At 40.1% G+C, this 22,206-nt stretch overlaps 2 protein-coding genes across 4 annotated transcripts; one reads left to right on the top strand and one right to left on the bottom strand.

Moving 5' to 3' along the window:
- Positions 1 to 346: 346 nt before the first annotated feature.
- spata6 (spermatogenesis associated 6) lies at positions 347 to 12,413 on the top strand. Of its 3 annotated transcripts, none has more exons than XM_068318745.1 (11): positions 347 to 470; positions 1,343 to 1,480; positions 1,864 to 1,912; positions 2,038 to 2,079; positions 2,204 to 2,328; positions 3,165 to 3,245; positions 8,199 to 8,600; positions 9,760 to 9,847; positions 9,944 to 9,984; positions 10,207 to 10,358; positions 12,275 to 12,413. In XM_068318745.1, exons 1-11 carry the CDS (start codon positions 390 to 392, stop codon positions 12,360 to 12,362), a joined length of 1,287 nt encoding a protein of 428 aa, XP_068174846.1. In that variant the 5' UTR covers positions 347 to 389; the 3' UTR covers positions 12,363 to 12,413. The 3 variants fall into 3 exon arrangements, with proteins under 3 accessions (XP_068174846.1, XP_068174848.1, XP_068174847.1); XM_068318746.1 differs by having other exon boundaries at positions 366 to 474; XM_068318747.1 differs by lacking the exon at positions 10,207 to 10,358 and having other exon boundaries at positions 12,275 to 12,411.
- dnttip2 (deoxynucleotidyltransferase, terminal, interacting protein 2) lies at positions 12,392 to 19,546 on the bottom strand. The gene is made up of 7 exons (XM_068318743.1): positions 19,457 to 19,546; positions 16,474 to 18,515; positions 15,364 to 15,502; positions 15,061 to 15,156; positions 14,716 to 14,880; positions 14,386 to 14,495; positions 12,392 to 13,923 (listed from the first exon to the last, which is right to left on the bottom strand). Exons 1-7 carry the CDS (start codon positions 19,529 to 19,531, stop codon positions 13,824 to 13,826), a joined length of 2,727 nt encoding a protein of 908 aa, XP_068174844.1. The 5' UTR covers positions 19,532 to 19,546; the 3' UTR covers positions 12,392 to 13,823.
- Positions 19,547 to 22,206: the final 2,660 nt, after the last annotated feature.

Below are 22,206 nucleotides of genomic sequence, written 5' to 3'. Positions count from 1 at the left end.
ATTTATTGTGGTTTTCAATTGTGTTATTGTATGTGCTGCTATTCATAATTATTACGCTATTGAGAATATTTATTGCTTTTCTGTGAACAGTCTGGAAAGAACATCTTGTAATCTTTTCAATTTGTACCACGACTTTATTTATAAGCATATATCTTTTGTTGTAAAGCACGTTGTATCTGTATTAAACTGTATAATGCGGATGAGGCCCGCATTATTGTGCAGTATAGGGGAGCAAATAGTTTGGACCAGACTAAACGCTGGGCTGTGACAGGCTGGACAACGCTGGCCGCAGAGAGCTTTTGATTGGCTGTCTTGGTCACGTGACGGTACATCCGCTCTGCGTCCTGACGTCTGGCCGCTATGACAACGAACTTTTTAATGTTGGATGAATGGCCTCACAGAAGCAGCTATCTTATCGCAAAGTGCATGAAAAATGTCTTAAATGCACCGTGTACCTGGACGTTCAGACAGTAAGTACGTCTGAAGTCTGTTTCTTGTGTAAAAAAAAGTGACAAACTGTCCTGTTCCCGTGTTAGAACTAGGATGTTTTACGTTACTTGTTCATCCTCGTAACTTAAATGTCCAGCTAAGCTCAAAGCTAATTTACGACAGTCTGTTAACATGTAGCTAACCCGGGCTACGCCAATAAGCAATGCTAATATCGATTAAACAAATGGTGCGTTGTTACCCGAATACTACCGAACTAAAACAATTTATTTTAGCGTTAATATTTTGTTTCCTGCTTTGGCCCCAGAGATGAAAATACGGATATTATTTGCCTGCTGTTTCAGCTAATAAAAGGTCACAATGGCTCTCCCGGGACTTTATTATTATTGTTGTGTAATTATGGGAACATTAATTTGTCGTCTTTACTTAGTTTAGTGTAACTGGCGTTCGCAGACACATTCAAGTAAATTATGTCTTTTTGAATTCTTTTTATTCTTTATTTTTATGAGTGTCACAGCAAAGGGTCTGAATACTTAGGGTGATATTTCAGTTTTTCTTTTAATAAATCTGAAGAAAAAAATGTCAACAAATTTGTGTTTTTTTTCTGTCAACATGGGGTATCTGTGTTCATTAACGAGAAAAAAAAATGTACTTAAAAGATTTTAGGAACTGGCTGCAATGTAACAGAATGAAGAATTTAAAGGGGTCTGACCACTTTCCGTACCCACTCTATGTATGGAATCTGAGGTGATAATAGAATGATTAAGATGTACTCATAAAACAAACAAAAGAAATCAGGTCATCAGGTTGAACCTTTAATATCTTTTCTTTGTACCTATTCAGTTTAATTTGGGTGATACAGCAGCCTGATGTTTTTGTTGTGTCTTAACTACAGGTCACGTGTCCAGGAGTTTTACTGTCTGAAAAAAATGACATCTACCTCAGTGTGTGCATCATGGGCCAGTACAAGAAGACCCCCTGTCTGCCACCCGTATTTCCTTTACACTTCCACCACACGATGATGTTTGTAAAGGTAGGGAATCACAGCTACGCACGGAGAGAGCTGGTGGGAGAGCTAGTGACAACATTAATGCATGTTCATGTCAAGCCCCAGACTTTTTGTCGTATCTGAATTGTGCTTTTATCGTTAGAAAATGTAATAGTCAAGAAATGTTTCAAATCATCATATTTTTTCTTTCTTTTTGTGATTCTGTTAGCGTCCGTGCTTGCATTCTCCCACAGCCTTGTTTTTTATTATAAGGATTTAATGTCGCAAACCTCAAGTTTGACCATTACTGCCTTAACTCTCGGTAGAATGGGACATGTTCCTCTGTGACAGAATGGCGGAGTTTGGTCTTGGATTGCCGTCCCATTTTACTGTATGCACTCATTTGTCTGTTTTGTCTGTTTTACCAGCGTTTCCCTTGTGCTGTTGACCCTGCTGATGTAGTGGACCTCCTGAAAGGTAAACAGACATCTGGGATCTGCTTTCTCATCTTTTAGTCCTGCCTCCACTATGTAAGCTTATCTGATTTTGGTTGTGATACTACTCATTAGCTGACAATCTTTTTGGGCTTTGTTTCCTTTTAGCTGACACAACGTATTTTGAGCTGATTCAGTTGGTGCCTCCAGGTATGCTTTATGATGATTCCATATGGGCATAATAAGTCCCCACTGTCACAAGTCATTACACTGCAATAACTGGATCTCATATGTATGTTTGGGTTCCTGCTGACTGTCTGTGTGTGGTGTTTAGATGGTGAGGTCCTCGCCACAATGGAGGAAAACAGCAGGGATTTCCTGTACCCTGGGTTCAGACTGAGTTCCAGAGAGGGAGCGACAGGGAGAGAGATGTTGATGAAGAGATCCTCCACCTTTCCTGTAAGATGTTTCCCATCTATTCAGTTGAGCTTGTCATAATAGACCATTTGGTGCTTGTGCTGGTCTTTAATTCCTAGGGTACAGTAAAGTTATGTTATCAATGCAGCCTCAGATTAACAAATGAACATACACCAAAGAATAAATGTAATTTTGACCAAGACATGTCAAGTGATCACATAATAACACAAGTGAAATAACAGAACACCACTGTTCCATATGTCATTCATCGACTGGAAGATGTTGTTTACTTTAAGTGAGTCTCCTAATCTCTGTGGCTCATGTGGACACATGACAGGCAGCTTCCCTACCGAGACAACCAATTCAAAAGCACTGTTCTCTTAAAGTAAAGTGATTTCTTGAGAAAATATATCAATTTTCCTCATAGAGCTGTTGATTGTTTTTCATATACAGACAGAAAAATTAAGCATAGAGTTTCCCCCATGTCTTTTTTTGCTTTCATATCACTTTCTCTCCCTACCTCCACTTTCTTTCAGTCCTTCATCTCTGTTTGCCAAATGGTTGTTTTTCCATCGTCCCCTTGCCCTGAAGATGGTACCTAGCATATTGAAATACTGTATCTTTAAAAACCATTACCCCAACTGTTGTTGTTTTTTGTTTTTGTATGAGGCCTATATAGAAATTTAGATGTCTGTCTTCAAGTTCCATATTATTTAAAATTGACCCTTTCTTTTTCTTGCACGTTTTTCAAGCCACTTGTAGATTGTGAAGACTTGTGGTTGTAAATTGGCGGTCTGAGCAATGCTGTTATTCATCTGTCCTTTGTGTTCTTCCTGTTTAAAGTGTTGTTTTTGTTACTTTTGTACCCCGATACCTAGGGAATCTCTCCTATGGTAGAGTTTGGCACAACATCAGTCATAGAGGAGAGTGATGGGAAAGACAGCTGGTCCGCCTCACCTGTAAGTCTCTCACTCTATCACCTCTCATCGGTCCTTGCAGTATTGGTGTCTCTCTCTTTCTCTCTCTGTCTCTCTGTTTCACACACACACACACACACACACACACACACACACACACACACACACACACACACACACACACACACTGAGCTTCCAGTTAAATTTTTTTGTAATTGTCTACTGTGGGTTTGTTTGCTTCATGTCTGCTGTGGATCTGTTCTTTGTAGTCATGGTCTTTTAGAGTAGCTTTTAAAATGATTAAATCTAATAGATTTGCATTCGTAACTGAAGTAAACATGATGTTTATCATCTTACGTCAGTGTTGAAATTGTAAGGAATTTGGCCACATCTGCTGCAGTACACACTCAACGTTGTTAAAGATTACCAAAGCTAGAACAGTGATTAGGTTCATCTTTGAAGCTCTAATGACATGTATTACTTGCTATCAGATCTGTTTGTGTTCACCATACATACCCGTGTTCTGTTGTTGCCATGGCTACTGCATCCATCTGTCTATCCATAGAAGGGTATCTGTTCCCTCCTTGCAAGTGAAATTATCTGGAAGCAGATATGTGCCTCTGGTATTGAGTCTCTCCTCACATCTCCGACTAACTGGGGGGTTGAACAGGTTTTGTCACCATTCTGTCATGACTTTACATTAAGTAACAGGAGATGAGGGTCACCTGTATCTCTACCCTGACGTACTCGTGGGTATTACCTAGTAATTGTAGCCAGCTGTACTCTTGTCTCTCCATCTTCCTATAGCTTTTATTTTCCTTATACTGTATAGGCATGCCCTAGTTTGGTTTAGTGACGTCTTTCTGTCTACCTTTGCAATGGTCAGTACAGATGTAAAAGGCTACCTTGATTTATCAGTGAATGAATCAATTCACAATTATTTATTATTATAATATGTGTTTTTAAGCAAATCCATTGAATTTAAAAAGCCTGAATTGATTTCTCTTCCTTTGTTTTGATTTTAGCTGTTAAATATTTGGTTTTGTGACTTTATCTTCTATTGTGGGGGGAATTTTTCCCTTGCTTTATTTGAATTTAATTGAAACAGTTACTTGAACATTAATTTTGCCAACAAACATAATCTTTAGCTGCAGCACTGCTTTAGTTTAATCTATTCCTTCATGGTCTCATGAATCTGCATTCATGTGTGCGCAGCGTGTGAAGAGGTAATTTCACCAGTCGTATTCAGGGAAAGAAGAATAATGCTCCAATTCCAGGCTGAAAACGACTGTTACTTAAAGGCATATCAGTGAGAAGGGAAATCTGTCACCAACAGTTCTGTTTGTAACATGATCCATCACACAGCGGCTGGCATGTCGCACTGAAAAACACTACTTGTGCATTTCTCAGACGCAGTAACCTAAGCTTAGCTATTTGTTTAAATGGGATGCCATTGACAGCAAAGCAGATTGTCAGAGTGTTCTCCTGGTGCCTCCGGGGGGATGGCTGGATCAGAGCACCGCTGTGGCTGTCAGGCAGTAGAATTTCTCCATTTTCTCTGTCCTAATGGCTCCTCAGCACAGGCATTTCCCCTGACTGCCGGCCCGCCAGCTGACAAACCACGTCTTCTTTTAATAGAGATTTGGAGTGATAGCAGCCTCCACCAGACCTTTGAAACGGTAATGAACATACATTCAGATTTCAGTAGTGTCTTTCTTTCCAGATATTCTGGTACTCTTATCTTTTAGTTACATTATGACACTCATTTAAATACCGTTTATAATACAATAGTCACCTTTAGTCATACTAGAAGCATGGGTCACTCTATCACCTCACCCATTCGGTCCACACTGAAGTATCTCAACAACTGTTGAGATCTCAAAAACTGTTGAGATACTGTTGAATATTTTACCACATATCCTTTAAAGAACTTAAAATAACACATTGAAGAGATCAGTGAATAGAAAAGTTAACTATATATATATATATATATATATATATATATATATATATAAAATTTATTTATTTATTTTTTATACTGTTTTTATATTTTAATTCAATTTTATACTGTTTAGATTTTATTTTATACTGTTTATATTTTAATACTGTAATATTTTTAAATTTTATACTGTTTATATTTTTAGTTATAGTTTAGTATATAAGTCCTGTTAGTGCTGCATGTGCCTGTCTGTTAGTGTAATGTATGTCTTGTGGTATGTCCTGTGATGTCAGTGTTTCCTTTTCTCCTGGTATTTATCCAGTATTATTTGTTAAGTAATGCCTGAGCAGTGGATATATGCAATTTCCTCCGGGATTAATAAAGTATCTATCTATCTATCTATCTATCTATCTAACTATATGATCAGTGATGATATTTAATGTTGAGGTCTTGTTTGGGTAAAAACACTGAAACAATATGACTCCTACTGAGTTTCAGAAAAATGTAAAAATGTAACCTGTGTGTAAAAACATTCAGGTATACAGCATTATGTATCACCCAGATATCAGTGATGTATGATAGGTATTATGGGTTATATTTTATGTCTGTGCAAAGCCCTTGATTGAGGACATGGATGGCTGATGGCTGAGGGTCACCTCCATTCAATCCTCCCGGTTTTTCCGCCATGTTCTTCAAGCAGCAGTGAGGAGTCTGTTGCTGGAGGGATGAAGGAGTTGAGTGATCCTCTCAGCCGTCATGCTGCACCTCCTGGTGTAAAAAGCTTGTAGGGTGAAGAGCTGACATGTGATTCTGGGTTCTACTGACTCTTTCACCTTCTGTGGTGCCTGATTTTCTATCTTGGTGTCTAGATTCCAAACCAGGTGGTGAGGTTATCTGTCAGGATGGTGTGTGTTGTAGGTGCAGAAAGTCTTTACACCTGTTAGGGCAGCCTTTACACATGTTTGAGATGCTAGCAGGATTTCTTCACTGTGGTGTCAGCATGATAACTTATCTGTGATGCAAACACTAAGGTAGCCGAAGATGTCTCCTCTCTACACACCTTAGCAGAGGCGATTTCTCTAAGGCTGCAAATGAAGTTCACCTTCCCCTAAAATTTCAAAATTAAATGGTCAAATGTGTACTGTTGTTTACATTTCATTGATTACAAATGTATTGAAACAGGTTAATCTCAAAGACAAGTTTGTTCAGAATCAGCTATTTATCCCAAGTCAATAGACTCAATTTTGTTAACTTTTTTAATACATCCCCATATTGTCAGTGCATTTTATGTAGAAAGCCAACCGTCCATTCACCAAAGTGGGATTGCGAGGTACAGTTGTTGTTTTTTCATTGCCTTGAAACTCAGTTTCATGACATTGGAAAAATGACATGATTTTGCACACACTGCCACGGTCCTGGTCAGGGAACAGTTGCGTTTGTCAATGTGTCCACCTGAGTATCTATTATATATAAAACTGTTGAGCAGTCCAATCTATTTCCATCTATCGACCTGTGTCTCTAGATGTAGGTACAGTTCATGTGCACAAACAAGTCTGCAGTGGTTAGGGCTCTGCTACATTATTATGTATCTGAGGTCAGCAGACTCAGAATCAATCAAATAGGTTTCATGCTTTTGTTGATGAAAGTAAAGTGACACATCTGGAGTCAGTAGTATGGAAATTCTCGTTAATATAGCAGATTGACAAACATTGTGTATATTATGAAGGCAAACCCAGTTAAAGCCATGATATCATCACTGTACTGCACCTGACAACACCTGAAACGATTTACCTGAGGTTTTAGTGACTGTGACTCTGGGTACTTTTCAAGCTATTTAAGATTTTAAAGCTTGTCGACTGCAACGGCTAACACAACTGTTTTATTGTAAAAAAGAAAAAAGAAAAAAAAACATACACACCAAAATCAACAACAAACAAAACTGTAAAACTTCTACTTTGAAAAAAGGCTGACAATGAGTGAATGCCAGCAGCCACCATTAATCCTGAGGCTATGCTAATTCCTCCTTTATCAACTCATTTTAGTCATTTTCACCTTTTCATTCCGAAAAAATATCTTTTGGATGGATTTGCGTCATATCTGGTGCAGACATCCACCATGCTCCAAATATATATCTTAATGACCGAAGATCCTCGCCCTCCCTTCACTCTGATAACATTTCAGTTTCTGCAAATGTCATTGCGAGCACGTTAGCACAGAGGAAGTTAGCATTCAGAACAAAAAACTGGTGTAGCCACATACATCCCTATTGACAGATTTTTTTTCCATATCCCAACCTTCTTTACAGCACCAAAATGTTAAATAATATTTAATCACATCAAAGAAATCTTTGTTCTTCACTTGGTGAAACCGTTCCTACAGCAAAGAACAGAGAGAAGAGCTGAAGGAAGCTGGAGGCGGTGATAGATGCGTGGGTAGGAGACAGTGCTTTTCTTAATTCCATTACACCAGACTGATCTCAAATGGCAAACTCAATGAGAATTTATCCATCGCTGAGTTTCTCTTAAAAATAGTTTTCATGTTGTGTGATTTCCTTTATTAGCATTCAGATTATCTTTATTTTACAGCCAGGTAATGTCCCTATATTAAACTGGAGATGGCCATCAAATACAATTAACATTTTATCCTAACATATTTATCTCTACTTGGCATTACCCGCAGGAAGTAGGATATTGCATTGGTGAATGACGTTAGTGGCCATTAGAGTTATTGAAGTAATTCTGCAGAGGTTGTCTGCATGGCAGCGCTCACTGCAAGAGCCGTTGTTGTTGTAACACTTAAGCTGAATGATTTAGCTAATGGTTTAATGGTTTTGTCCGGGGAGAGCCAGTCTGTGTTGAGAGTGAGAACAGCTGCCTTAATGGCAAAGATGGCTGATGTCTGTGTAAAGGAACAACATGGTCTGCAGAGAAATGTTAAGTGCTTAGGCAAATGCGCCACCTAAAAAGTGAGACCTGTGAAGGTAAGTCTTCATGGTAGAGTGACATATAAACCTCTCTCTGTCTCTCTCTCTCTCTTTCCTTGTCTATCTTTCCCAGATTTGCAGTCTTTCCCCAGTTCGGCTGTCTTTAACCCCATCCAGACAGAGTTCATCAAAAAAGTCTTTGCCTCTCAGACACTCTGCCAAATTAGATGATACCAACACTGACTCTTTGAAAAGTGGGACGGAAAAGCAAAATGTTCAGGCTACAATTTTAAACCCATCATCTGGCCACAGTCCCCAGAAAAACAAGCAGAAAGGAAAACGGAAAACTACTCCAAGAGTTCCTGTGGATTTTGGCTACCAGCAGCCCACAATCTCGTCAAGGACACGAGCGTTGTCCCCGTACACGCACCGCAAAATGTGCCAGCTTTCAGAGGACGCCATGCAGAGGCTCGGCCACCTCCAGTTGGGGCCTCATCACTTCAGAAAGGAGACTGAAAGTCAGCCGCCCTTCTTGGTAACATTACATATATTCCCCAAATCTGTTGTGATATACAGTATTATTTAATGCTAGTAATTTACACATTCTGTGAAGAGGGATTAAAAGAGGAACGGGGTCTTCCGCTGATTTAGTTTGAATCTTTGTGAGGGATTCATGAAATGTCACATAATCTAGTGGACAGATTAAATCTGTTTATGAAATCTGATGTTATGAAAATGTTTCACTATGTGTACGACTGTTCTCAGTGACTGGCTTGATTGTGCTTTAATAGCGCAGATCCTGGATTTATACTAGTGCACAGTTATTAATGCTTTAATTACATCCGTATCTCTGCAATGAGAGATTTGCATAAGTGATTTTCTGATCACACAGCCTTGGGGAATACACTGGTGATGGACAAGAGCAATTTAGCTTCAGGTTCCCTGCCCTCCCTTCCTCTTGTCCCCATTCCTTATTCGTCATTACATCAAATCTAATCCCGAGGAATGAATATCAGAATCCACCAGCATGCATTTATTAAAAGAAGTGATTAAGTAGCACAATGTTTTTGACTCACACATGAATGGAAGTTCTTAGAATACAACAGGTGTTTTATTAAAGAGAAGAGCGTGTTTTCCCCACCAAGGTTTTCCTGAGGAGATCTTCTGTTGACAATTAACCTCAGTAATTGAGAGTCAAGCTGCAATTAACAAATAGATACCTAATGAAGTAGCTTATCCTCATGATGAATGCATTATCAGTGTGTGGCTCAGAGCCCCAACTCCCTGTTTGTGTGGAAGGAAGCATCTTCCTGCAAAAATACAACTTGTATTCTTTCAGATTGGCAGCAGTTCTATGTGAATTCTGTCTTTAGGACTTATTGTGATGAACGTGGTGAAATCGTTTGTGTTGAGATGACAGATTTGTGACCCAACGGGTAGCTTTTTGTTTATTCCATACAGTTTGATAAAAAGAATATTATAGAATAAATGTGATCGGTGTACTAGGAAAACAAAGCTCTTGCTGTTGCAGTTTTTCTTTCTGAGGTGGGCAGATTGTGTGATTGATCAGCGTATCAATGTACTGTTTAAAAGTGAAGACGAACAACAAACTTTGCAGTGTTTAGGTGAAATAATTGAAAGAACAAATGTTATGTTTGTGGCAGCATCCATTTATTTTTGTTGTTCTATGCCAGGTTCCTGTGAGCACTAATGTCTCTGGGATGGGAACTTCTTCCTTCTCTTCAAAAAATCACTGTGTCAGCTTCGCTTCTGATCGCACTGGTAGATCTACACTCACATGAAAAAAAGATTCTTGTAGATGTTATGAACTCCAAAAATGTAATTTATCTGTTTTTATATACCTCTTCACCTTTCCAGATTCCTCACTCCTGGGGAGTTACAGACCAAAAACAACCAGAGTAAGTTAACATATAAACATCTCAAACAAAAAAAAATACAAGCATAAGTATGCTGTTAGATTAAAAGTTAATTCATTGTATTTCACTGGTATTTCAGATCTCATAATTACGAACTCAAAATGACAAAGTAATGAAATGCCGATAACAATGTCTATAAAGCTATTGCCGAATTTGATCATAAAAACGTTGACCTAACCCATGTCACCCTGTGACCTCTACAAGGTAAAGTCAGGGGTCCAGTCATCTGTAGACACACATTCTAGATTTGAGACCATGACCAAAAGCCCTGTGAGGAGTTCTGCACCAGATCAGTCCAACCTGACCCGTCTGTACACCACACGTCCTTCCAATTTCAGCCAATCCCTCAGAGAAAGGTAAAACTTCTGGATGATGCAGTGTTCTTGTTGATATTGTGACTCAGCAACAGGAAAGCACTGGTCCCTAAAATGTTAACAAATCTTTTTTGTACATTTGCAGAACAGAGGATTGTTTTTTCCCCACAAAAATCAGCTGATTTCCTGCACATTTATGCCCTCAAAAAGACCACTTCTTTGGTGGTGTTTGCCCTCATTTTATCAGTTCCAAAAGCAATGCGTTACAGTATATGGAAACACTCAACAGTTCTGTGAGGTGTTGGTCATGCATTGCTGCTACAGTGTGTTTGTTTGTGTGTGTGCGCCTTGCATGCAGACTCTTACACCAATCTTTAATTGTGATCACATTGGATATGCAGGATGAATTCCCTTCCACCTCTAATATTACAGACACTGATGTCTTGTCATGTTTGTTCATTACTGAGCAGGGAGGCTGAGAGAAGGGAAAACAAAGAGGAAAATAGTATTGATTTGTGTTTTAGCTCGAGTCTGATGCATTTGACCCAATGCACACTTTAATACATTCAGAGAGACCTTGTCATCGATCACAGCAGCTGTGAGTTAAACACACCTATGGGACTGACGTTCTGTTGTGTTTGTTTGTTTCAGTTCTCCTCTCCCCTCCATCCTGCCCAGTCCATAAGTAAACACAATCTTACACTGCAAAGTAAACTGTAGGAAATGAATGATACTCTTCTGTCAATGGAAAACACAACATGAGTTGCAGGGTGGGAGATTAGAGGGGGCCTTTGTAGATTCCCTCCAGCAGGGAGAGGGCACGTCTCACTAACACATTTTGATCTATAAAGAAATGACAGATGCCACTGGCGAGGTTTGCTCCCTGAGCCCCGAAGTCACAGTCTATTCATGTCTGTGGATGATTTATCCTTGATGACTTTTTGAAGCAGGTAGAAAGTTTATCTGATTACAGATGAAAATCTTCTATCCCCACGCTGTAAGCCAGGCCGAGACACCGGACACTCAAGTCAGTCATTAGCCCTCTGGTCCCAGCAAATAGACCAAGACGAGAAGCAGGACTGAAGTCTTACTCGGAATTCTGTCAGTGCAGCTTCTGTTTCGTACCAGGCATCCAACTTATAAACACATTTATATTGTATTAATGAAACAGATGTATGCTTCCAGTTCAAGAGCAAGGTCGGTTCAATCAAGTGTGAGATTTCTTTTCATTTTATTTGGCAAATAGCTGACTGTAGAAGAACCAAAGAATTAACATTTAGATGGAAGAAATTGTCTTTTATGTCAGATTCTCATGTAAGTCCAACAGACTTATATAAGTCTGCAGTACACCTAAAGTGTGTGTCAAGTCAGTGTATTAGTCCTTTCAGCTTCACATCAACTCACGTTATGTTACAGCACAGACTAGTGGACAAAAGAAATATTATGGTGCACAAAAGTAGACGTGACAACTGTCTCCAGTGTGTCTCTGTAATTTAATCTATTTCTTTTCTGTTGAATCGTCTCACATCTGAGGCAATTTAAAAACGTCACCTTTAGTCTGGGCACACATGATGGCCAATTGTCACCTGTTTTTTATTAAATTCAGAATTTTATTAAACTTGTCTTGTGACCCTAATAAAGCATTGTCTACTTGTTTCACCTGAACAATTCATCCAGCGACTTTCTTTACTCTCCTTGAATAAAATTGTCTAGCAATTCCCCAGAAACAAATTAAAGAGGCACATTTGGGAACCAAAGAATAATTTTGTGTGATAAAATTATCTTTTTTTCTTCTATTATTAATTTTTGTCACCTTTCAGACTTATCCTCTGACACCTCAGAAAACCAGTTAATTAAGTTTTTTGTCAACTTTAATATATTCATAGTATACTTTTCTAAAAATAAACGTCATCACATCATCATTGTCACATTATGTTCTTTCTGTTTGTTTTCCACAGACTTCAGACCAGTCCATCCTACTGGGAACAAATCCACAACCGGGTTCAGAGGATTCTACAGACACACCAGAGCACCTGGGAGCCATAAGTTACCTCTGACCTTTAGTTTACGGATATAAAGTGTTAAACCAGTCAGTCTATCAACACTTTTGTTTTTAATGAACAACTAAATGTATATATTTTAACCTGTAGGACTAAAGCCACACATGTGGCACACAAAGCCACACAAATCTTTGTCTCACTTTGCAATATATTTAAATTCCAAATCATCCCAAGCACTTGCTGATCCTTGTTTGTGGCTACTTGTTACGTTCAAAAGCGTTGCAGCACCACTTCCCTCCCACCGATCAGCTGGGCTGCTTTCTTTAACACCCAGATGGTGGACCAACAAGGACATGGCTCTTTAAAGCTGTGTATCAAAATGGCTCCGACAGTGTGTGTAGGTGGGAAGGTTTCAGGGTGGATGTAAAATGCAGCTGTGAGAACTCATCTTTTATGACTAAAGTGTTAAGAAGGTAGGAGGAGCAGAAGTAACGCAAATTGAAAGGAGACATAGAAACGTTGCGTGAACAGAAATGAGTCGTTCCACTGAAATACATTCAGAGTTGAAACTGTATGTCGCCTAAGTGTTCCCCCATCAGCTCTACTCTGATGAAATCTTGTGCGAGATTTCATTCAACTCCAGATTAATTACCTTCATTCATGCTGATAAAATAAAATGCAGCCCGTTTTAGATATGACTCAATATTAAATATAGAAAATGTAGCACTAAACTGCGTAATCCTACCGGGTTTTGATAGACAGTTCACTTAGGGAGACTGATGATGAATCATTTTTATCTGCTGAAAAGTGCCTTGTCTGTCTCGTCATTAAGAGTTCAATTTTAAGAGGTGCGACTATATATGCTCCTCATTTGATCAGTTTAGAGGCTGATTGTGGTCCAGTCTTCACCTTGTTCCACTCAGAATGATGATATATTTACTGTGTATTGTCTGTCATCTTAAGAGTACTGTCTTATGTAATTTTAAGAATTTACCTTTGAGGAAAAAGCACAGACATTAATTATTTTGAGTGATTCTGAGTGTGATCCCTATGTTTCAGACATGACAACACATTAGAAAGATTCCATTGTGTGACACTGGGTGCTGTTTGTCCTCTGTTTCCCCACGTGGGACTCATTGCAGCAGGAGCCACACTTCAGAATGCATTGATCTGAATTTACGAAACATTTTCCCAACACTGGTGCCAGTCCAAAGAAAGTATTTTAATGTTCATCTTGTGCATGTATTACAGAATGACTAATGACTGTACAACAAAATGTTTGAAAAATTAGCATCATTGTTTAAATAGGTTTCTAATGTAAAAGTGTCCCACAATGTATTGCCGGCTCCATGCCGACTAAATAAACTTGAGTTGCACTGATTTAAGATTACCTGTGTCAAAACATGTAAACCTGATTTAACAGGAGTTCTGCTGTTGAAGTCGTGGAGTTGATGACATCAGCGTCTGTGATAAGCTACTCAGAGCCCACAAGTGTCTCATTAATTCTTCACTTTTTCTGCTTATGGCCTTTACTGTTCTTGTTCTTCTTTCCAGCTCCGCGAGCTGCTTTCTCTGAGATGATTTGTTGGTACTTCTTTTTGTTTTTGCTGATAAGAGAAGAGAAGCATATTTATGTTTCCATTTTTAAAACCAATCATTCACATTTCAAAGCATGTTTATTCTGTAACATACATGTCAACACATGTCAAGCCTTACAAACGTCGTGCATTCCAAACCCATTGGATTTCTGTGTGAATTTACCATATTTTTATACATATATATTTATATTCCCGTACATACATACATTTTTGTCTTCAGACTCAACATCAGTGTAATGAAAGGTTTACTCTTCTAATATATAGATGGTTGGTAGTGATCTATGAGAGTGGATTTTCTTCAGTGGACACTAAATCCATTCACCCGAGAGATAGAAGAGTATATCCACATCTAGTGATTGTTGGGTTCTACTTGGTACCACATCCCAGTTTGCTGCATACAAATTTTGTGTAGCCCTACAGCTTGTATTCATCATTTCATCACAACATCCCATGTTTAGATTATAAACTTACTGCCTAAACTCAGCATCGGCCAGGAGCTCCTCCACCATCGTTCTCTTCCTGTCCTTCTTTGGAATACGTGAATGATAGAAGTCAACTGGATTGTCCACCACAGTACCAACCTGTACAACCCAAAGGACAAAGTTACACTCATACAAAATTTGATCATCTCAACATACATGCATAGTTCCTCATTTTTGTGTGGAATAGTAATTTTTGATTGTACAGCGACATTAAGTTATTTTACAAACCTGCAGAGCTTAGTTTGTGATGGTTACTCAGTATCAGCGAAAGCTAAGGTGTGTGCAACTCTCTGTCTTTTGGGGTTTTTTTTAAACATACCTGAAAAAATTTGGGAAAGCCATCCCTGTCATTCTTCTTGTAGAACCTCTTGGGATCCAGGGAGCCTCTCATCTTCAGGACCTGCAGGTCTCCTTTCAGCTCTTGAGTGAGCTCTGGGGCTTTCATATGAAACCAACCATCTCCTGTGGATTTCTCCCTTTCTGCCTAGGAGAAGCCAGGATTTCATTTAATAAAAATAACTAGAAACATTTGAAACACAAAACTGCATTTGATAAAAATTCAAACCACCATTTATGATGGCCATATTTACATTGAGGTAATAAATGTCATTATAACCCTATAAGCATAGCCAATAACAAACCAGAGAATGACTGTAAAACTTACTTTACGCTTCAACTTTAAAGCTCTTTTGGATTCCCTGTATGGAGGCACCGCTTCTTTCTTTTCAAAGTCTGGTCCAATAACGCTCTTCTTCATCACCTGGGGACAACAAAACAAAATCTGCAGTGCTACAAAGCAATTCTATCAACACGTCACTATTCAGAGATAAAAAGGCGACGATGAAAGTTATCATGAATAACACCGTCTCAGGTGTTATTGGATTTATTTGTCCTTGCATAACTTTTTAGAGTTCATCATTCATTCTGCAGTTCACTTTTAAAAATGGAAAATCAATCACTTATTTACCTCATCTTGGATCTTTTTTTCCTTTAGTTTTTGCAGTGAACTGGAGACAGGTTTTGATTTGCTGCCATCAAAATTGATGTACAAGCCTCCAAGCTCCTTCACTCTGATGCCGGGGTCAATACGGCTGGACATCTCTTTCCTGAAACAAATTGGGAAAAAGAAACTTCCTCAGTAAGAGCATTTGTGTCTCATTTCTCACCTCTATACACGGTGGTAATGATCTATAATGTGGATGCACTGATTACACATCCTCACTTCTTAATGTCCCGTTTCTGTCCGAAGGAAAAAAAAACAAACAAACTTAAATTTGTTGGACGTCAATGAGGAGAGATCTGACAGATGACAAGGTGGAAAAGTCGAACCAGTGGATGAAAAGCGTTCCCTTGGCCTTGAATTCACAACTTTTATCAAACATTAGTGATTTATGATTATGTTTAGCTGCTCAAGAGAAAAGAGAACAGGAATCATGACTACATGTCTGTTATTTTGTTTTAATTAGTCCTGAAAAAACTGAAAAAATCCAGGAGTACCGCCCTTCTCCCATATGTGTGTGTGTGTGTGTGTGTGTGTGTGTGTGTGTGTGTGTGTGTGTGTGTGTGTGTGTGTGTGTGTGTGTGTGTGTGTGTGTGTTTTCAGTGTAAAGACTTTCCCCATTGAAGAATGACTAAAGGATTGTTCTTCACTGTTGTCACCTCAGCTTTGGAAAATGAAGAAAGTGCCACTCCAATGAATGTTACCACACCAGTTGAGGATGTTTGGCGTGGGACTGGGTTTAGGTGTCAAACTTTTTTTTTTTTTTTTATGAATGTGAAGGAAGATTTCCTATGAGGAAGATGAATAATATTTGTCATTCCAAACGGGAGGTGGAGCTGAATTATCTCTATAGCCACAACCCAGTGAAGGACATATAAATGAGCGTCATGCTCCTCCGGTACAATGGAGGACTGTAAAACTGTGACACTCCTTAAAATACTTAAAAACAAGTATATTACATCGAGGGACAAAACTAAGTATTTCAATTATTATAAGATAATGCAATTAAATATTACATATTACATTCCTGTTGATGCATTTGAGTAGATTTCAGAGTTTGTGCTGAATTGTACTTACAGCAGAGGATTTCTACTGGAGAACAGGATATTTGTATCTTCATCTTCATCATCCTCGTCACACTCCTCATCCACAAACTCCTCATCTTGCTCCTCCTCTTCTAAACTCTTTGGGGCCTCCACCTCCTCCTCAGTCACCTTCTCTATGTAGTACTGTTCATCGCTGTCCTGTCCCGGCCGTGTGTCGATCACAAACAGTCCATCTACTGAAGGCCCTGCTGCTGCAGGCTTTCCATCGGCCGCGTGCACCAGAACCCCTTCTTCCCCCTCATCAGAAACTTCCCCCTCATCATCATCATCGTCTTCTTCTTCTTCTTCTTCTTCTTCATCGTCACTGCTCAGCAGCAGACTGATAGTGTTTTTGTTCTTAAAAACGGTTTTCTCAGGTTGCCGTTTAGGGCCTGAATCCACGGCAACGCTGTGCTGGTTTTCAGTGGATTTTATTTGACTGGACTCAGATTGAGCATCTCCTGAATGAACCACCTGCTGAGCTTCACTACTTGATGTTCTGACTTCCATTTTCTCCTGCTCACTAGGGAAGGGTTGCTCAGCAGCTTCGTCATCCACAGTGTTGTCTCTCTGTGAAGTGGGGGTGTTCTCTTCAGATCCATCAGCCACCGCTCCAGGCGCCTCTGTTGGGTCAGAATCCCTTTTGCATGATGTTAACGGTACTGATTGGGGAGGCTTTAGCAGCTCTGATGAATGGACCGTCTCCTGCATCACTTCTATCTCTGAGGTGTTCTCATCTTGATTTTCATCACACAGCTCCTCCTGCTGGTGACAGACAGACACTGCAGGTTCACTAACAGCTTGAGCACAAGCAGGGACGTCCAACAGCACGTCTGACGCGTGGGAGTCTTCATCTGAAATGACAATTACTCCCTTTTTCACTCTGGTTGTGTCCGCCTCAGCTGATGTTGGATCAGCATTACTCAGACCATCTTTCTCTTCTCCCTCTACCATTTGCGTCTCGTTTTCCTCTAACAGTGTGCAGTCTGCATCCTCAGCAATAACCGTGCTTTCTAACCTGGAATCATTTAAAGAAATGTGGTTCTCAGCCTTTTCTAGAACAACAGTCAGATACTTGCTGTTCCCTGAGCCTGCACGACTGCTGCAGGGAGTCCCTCTGCTTCGTGTGGAGCAGGAGCTGCCCACTGGAGATTTGGTCGGCTCAGAGTCTGAGTCCAAGACTTTGGTCTTGTCCCGTCTGCTAGTCGCCGCACCAGTAGTGGGCCCAGACTCAAATCCTTCAGAATCACAGGACTGGGACTCACTGGCGTCCACGTGAGCTGCTCTTTTTTCTCTGGCTGCCCGGGTTTGTCGACGTGTTGGAGCTGGGGATAGAGAGCTTTCAGAGGCTTCATCTAGGAGGAAGGGGAGGTGACCCCTTTGCCTTCTGGATCTTGTAATTCTCCGGCTGGTTGATTTGGAAACATCTCGTTCTGAAACGCCGGACATGCAGCTGTCAGTGTCTGAGAGCTCTGAGTCAGTCTGCTGTTTAATGGATGGTTTGGTGCAGGCAGATCTTCTCTGACTTCTGGTGACTCTCTGGAATTCAGAGGGCTCCAGGGACTTAGCCTCCAGCACCAAGTCAACCTTCTCATCTCCTGCCTCAGAGTGCGGTGTATCAGAACTTCCTGGAGTCTTCTTCCTCCTTAGGCTTCTCCGGACAGTCCGCTCAACTCTGGACGCAGATACTGCGGAAGAGCACGACTCTACCTCAGATACATCATCTTCCTGAATGACGCGGGGCCGTCTCCTGCCGCTCCTCCTGGTCGGCGGTCGTCTGACTTCGGACACTGCAGAACAACAGGACTCCAGGTCAGAGATGTCCGCTTCCTGGACAAAGCAGCCTGCAGGTGTGAACGGCTGCTCTGGACTGTGGAGTCTGGATGCTCTGGTACTTTTTCTCACTGGGGAGGTGGGTGCGTGTTCTTCCTCCACATTTTCAAGCTGGCTACAAGTGTCCACCGAGGCATGCTGGTTTTTGTTCTCTGCTATCTTAGCAGTGCTCCTAGTTCTTCTGCCAGTAGAGGGGGTGGCCTGTTGCAGAAGAACAAGACAATTAATGACATGTTTGGTTCTACAGCAAGCTTTCAATAAAAAAAACAAAATAAAGGCGTTAAAACATTGTTCACTTATTTCTAACTTTCGCAATCTTTATGTGGCTCTCAGTCGAGAGCTTTTACTTCTGCTAAATACATATCAGAACTTCAATTCAACTTTATTTATCCCCAAGAAACACGAGAGGATACTGCACTGAGGTCAATGTTTGTTTGTTTGTGTTTGTTTTTATCACCTACAGCAACATGGCAAACATTATAGACCGTTCCTTGTGTAAACATAAAAGGAGTATTTTAAAAAGCACAAACAAAAATGACTTTATCTAAATAAAATGAAAATTAGGACCTACTCAATAAAACAATGGGTCATTAATACAGTTTCATTCTTAGAAACGCGTCAATAGTCCTTCTATCTATTTCCAACCAAGAATAAATTGGAGCTGAATTTTCCTTAAAACGCGATCAATCCTAAATTAAATCTAGTCACTGTTTTGTCCCCCATTTCTAAGACCTACAGAATAGATAGTTCGTCTGTGGGGAGGAAAAAGGTTGTCTTATAATCAGATTTTTTTAAAGTCAGAAAGTAGAACAAGATGGAGCATAACTTTTAGAGTGTTTTCTTTATTCAAAGCCAATTAAACATCGATGCAATCGTTCAAACGTGACGGCTGGTGTCCGCTGGACAGTAACTCCGCCGTGTGTTCGTGAAGTTTTGTTTGCGTGGAATCTCCTGATACATTCAATATTATGTGTTTCGCCAACAACGTGTCATAACACGGATACAGACGGAATCGGCCGCGACCACGTGACGTTCTAGCAACTGATCTAATGGTTTAACAGACATAGAACATTATTCAACCGCTTCAGACCAAACGTTGACATCACTGCTCTCTTTCAGACCGGTTCAGCTGTGGTCGGTACCTGGACCTCCGAGGACTGGTCCCGTTCTGGTTTACTCGGGCTGCACACGCGTACTCCTCTTCTGGTGGCCACCATCTTGCATGTCGAGAAACGGACTCCTCTCGCTTCCCGTATCAAAAACCTGACTCGACCAATCGATTGACGATCATGAGATTCAGGCTTGAGCATATGATTGCAGATTTCTGATAAAGTATGAGTATACTGTAAGTGTCGTGCGTGCGTGTGCGTTTCCATGTGCGTGTTTATAGATCGTGTTTATATCACATACAGTATTAACGAAAAGGAGTCAACTGTTTCTAAAATGCTCAAAACAATGAAGTAAATCTGTCATAAAGAAACCACACAGATACTGCAGACACTATATGGAGAATTAAATGATTTTAACATCCCTATCCATAACATGAAATAAGATAACAGAAATAAATATAAGCATTTAATAAAATTTCATGTTCTTAATAAATAGGTATATTATGTTAACTCTCACATTCCTCCAGACATGAGGAGATGGAGTTGGAGCCATCTATAACACAGAACTGAAAATTAACCCCAAACCTAAATTAAACTACACCTCATTTGAAAGTTTTTTTTCTTCTCATTTCTGCCACTCCCATCCTGGAAATCAATCCAGCCGTTCCTGACTGTTAGTGTACCATCGCTGGTATGGTATCTTTGATCAGGACCTGTTCTTCAGTTCATACCTTAAACAAATTTTAAGGACTGCAGTCTTTCAAGTTTTTGATATTCCAAAAACCAGACATATACTATATACTATATATACAATTATTCCATCAAGATATGAAATAATGGTTCATGTTGTTGTTACTGCCAAGTTGGATTGCTGGTTGCCCCAACCAACCTATTATACACCTTCATCTGATCCAGAATACAGAGCTTGTGTTCTAACAGGGACCAGATTAAGAGTTTACATTTCTCCGTGGTAGCATCTTTGCATTTGCTCCCTGTTTAAGCCCAAATAGAATTTGAAATACCTCTTCTCACTTTTACAGCCCTTAAATGCTTGGCACCATCATATCTTAAGGAGTCATTGTGCCATATTGCCCTAACTAGAACTCTGTGGCCCCAAAGTATAGGTTTGCTGCTACTAAAAACTCCCACAGGTAGACTGGGGGGCAGGGTTACTTTATTGTGGAATCAGCTCCCTGGTTCAGTTCATGAGACTTTCATTTTTATGACCCTGTAGTTGGGGCGGCAGTGGCTCAGTGGTAGAGCGGGCGGTAGAGCGTGTTGTCCAATGTTCTTAGATCTGCGGTTCGATTCCCGCCCCCACCCCAATGGGAGCTGACAGTGGGAGATGTCAGCTCAACTCCGGAGCACTGCCGAGGCGCCCTTCAGCGAGGCGCCCTTCAGCAAGGCGCCGTCCCCCTCACAAGTTGCTCAAAGGGGCTGCCCGCCACTCTACCTCTCGTTGCAAGCTTACAGGCCCCCTTGTGTGTGTTTGTGTGTATTACAGGGGGGCTGTACACACTAACACACACATATATACTGTATATATACAGTATATATACAGTGTGTGTGTGTGTATATATATACAGTATGTATATATACAGTATATATATATGTACAGTATATATATATATATATATACAGTATATACTGTATACATACATACATACATACATACATACATACATACATACATACATACATACATACATACATACATACATACATACATACATACATACATACATACATACATACATACATACATACATACATACATACATACATACATACATACATACATACATACATACATACATACATACATACATACATACATACATACATACATACATACATACATACATACATACATACATACATACATACATACATACATACATGCTCCGGATCAGTGCTCCACATGGGAACGCTCACCGAGTCCGGGTCGTGTATCGGAGCGCCGGAACAAATCGGACATCACTACTAGGAAGCTGAGCTGGAAGACCTTCATCTTAGCAGCAGTCAGGCTGCAACAAACATGACCATCGATCAGTGAATGAATCGGTCAATCAATCCATGAATCAATCGGTGGATCAATCGATGACTCAAGCGGAGAATCAGTCGATGTCGGTCGCGAAGGTAACAGCTCGTTCACTTTGAAGTGAACGACGGGAACCGGCTCCTCTGTGCCTCACTGTGTGCGCTTAGTGCGCTGACCAGAGGAGGGAGGGACGGTTCTTATAGTTTAGTTTTAGTTTATTTATTGTTGCACTGAGAGTATATTTTTAATGTATATTTTTTTTGTGTTGTGTGACATTAACTATGTGTATTTGTAAATGTAATTATGATGAGATCAGTGCCTCACCAGCCATGAACCTCACCGCACATCACTGAATCCAACCAATAGCAATGCCATCATGCTGCAGGTTGCCAAGGGAACCTCCCATGGCAAACAGGGCTTCTCCCTCTCCACCTGTTTAATCACATTCCATACGTACGTCTCTCTGACCGTCTTTCTTCCCCACAGTCATTGACTCTCCTTCTATTCTCCCTCCATCTGTCAGTCTGCAGTATATGTTGTATAATAAGTTCTTTACGACTGCCTGACCTGGAAGGTTATTCAAATAGTGACCCAAAACGTGACCTTTAAAAGATGGTCAAGACTGACCAAATTAGTTGGTGGAACACCTGTGACGTAAATTGTAAACCATTTGTCGGAATGGGGTTCTTGAGATATAGAAGAGAACAGGCAAAATAATTTTAGATAGCCACAAATATTTTTT

This window comes from Antennarius striatus, chromosome 7, assembly GCF_040054535.1.
Source record: "Antennarius striatus isolate MH-2024 chromosome 7, ASM4005453v1, whole genome shotgun sequence".
Lineage (NCBI taxonomy): Eukaryota > Metazoa > Chordata > Actinopteri > Lophiiformes > Antennariidae > Antennarius > Antennarius striatus.
Note: the sequence above shows the minus strand (reverse complement) of the source record. Positions and strands in the feature narration are given on the sequence as shown.

Coding starts and splice junctions, on each gene's coding strand:
- dnttip2 (XM_068318743.1), bottom strand. CDS start 19,531: ATGGTGGCCACCAGAAGAGGAGTACGCGTGTGCAGCCCGAGTAAACCA. Junction 18,516..19,456: donor ACCAGTCCTCGGAGGTCCAG/GTACCGACCACA, acceptor CTTCTGCAACAG/GCCACCCCCTCTACTGGCAG. Junction 14,496..14,715: donor GCTTTCCCAAATTTTTTCAG/GTATGTTTAAAA, acceptor TGGGTTGTACAG/GTTGGTACTGTGGTGGACAA.
- spata6 (XM_068318745.1), top strand. CDS start 390: ATGGCCTCACAGAAGCAGCTATCTTATCGCAAAGTGCATGAAAAATGT. Junction 1,481..1,863: donor ACACGATGATGTTTGTAAAG/GTAGGGAATCAC, acceptor CTGTTTTACCAG/CGTTTCCCTTGTGCTGTTGA. Junction 9,848..9,943: donor CTTCGCTTCTGATCGCACTG/GTAGATCTACAC, acceptor TCACCTTTCCAG/ATTCCTCACTCCTGGGGAGT.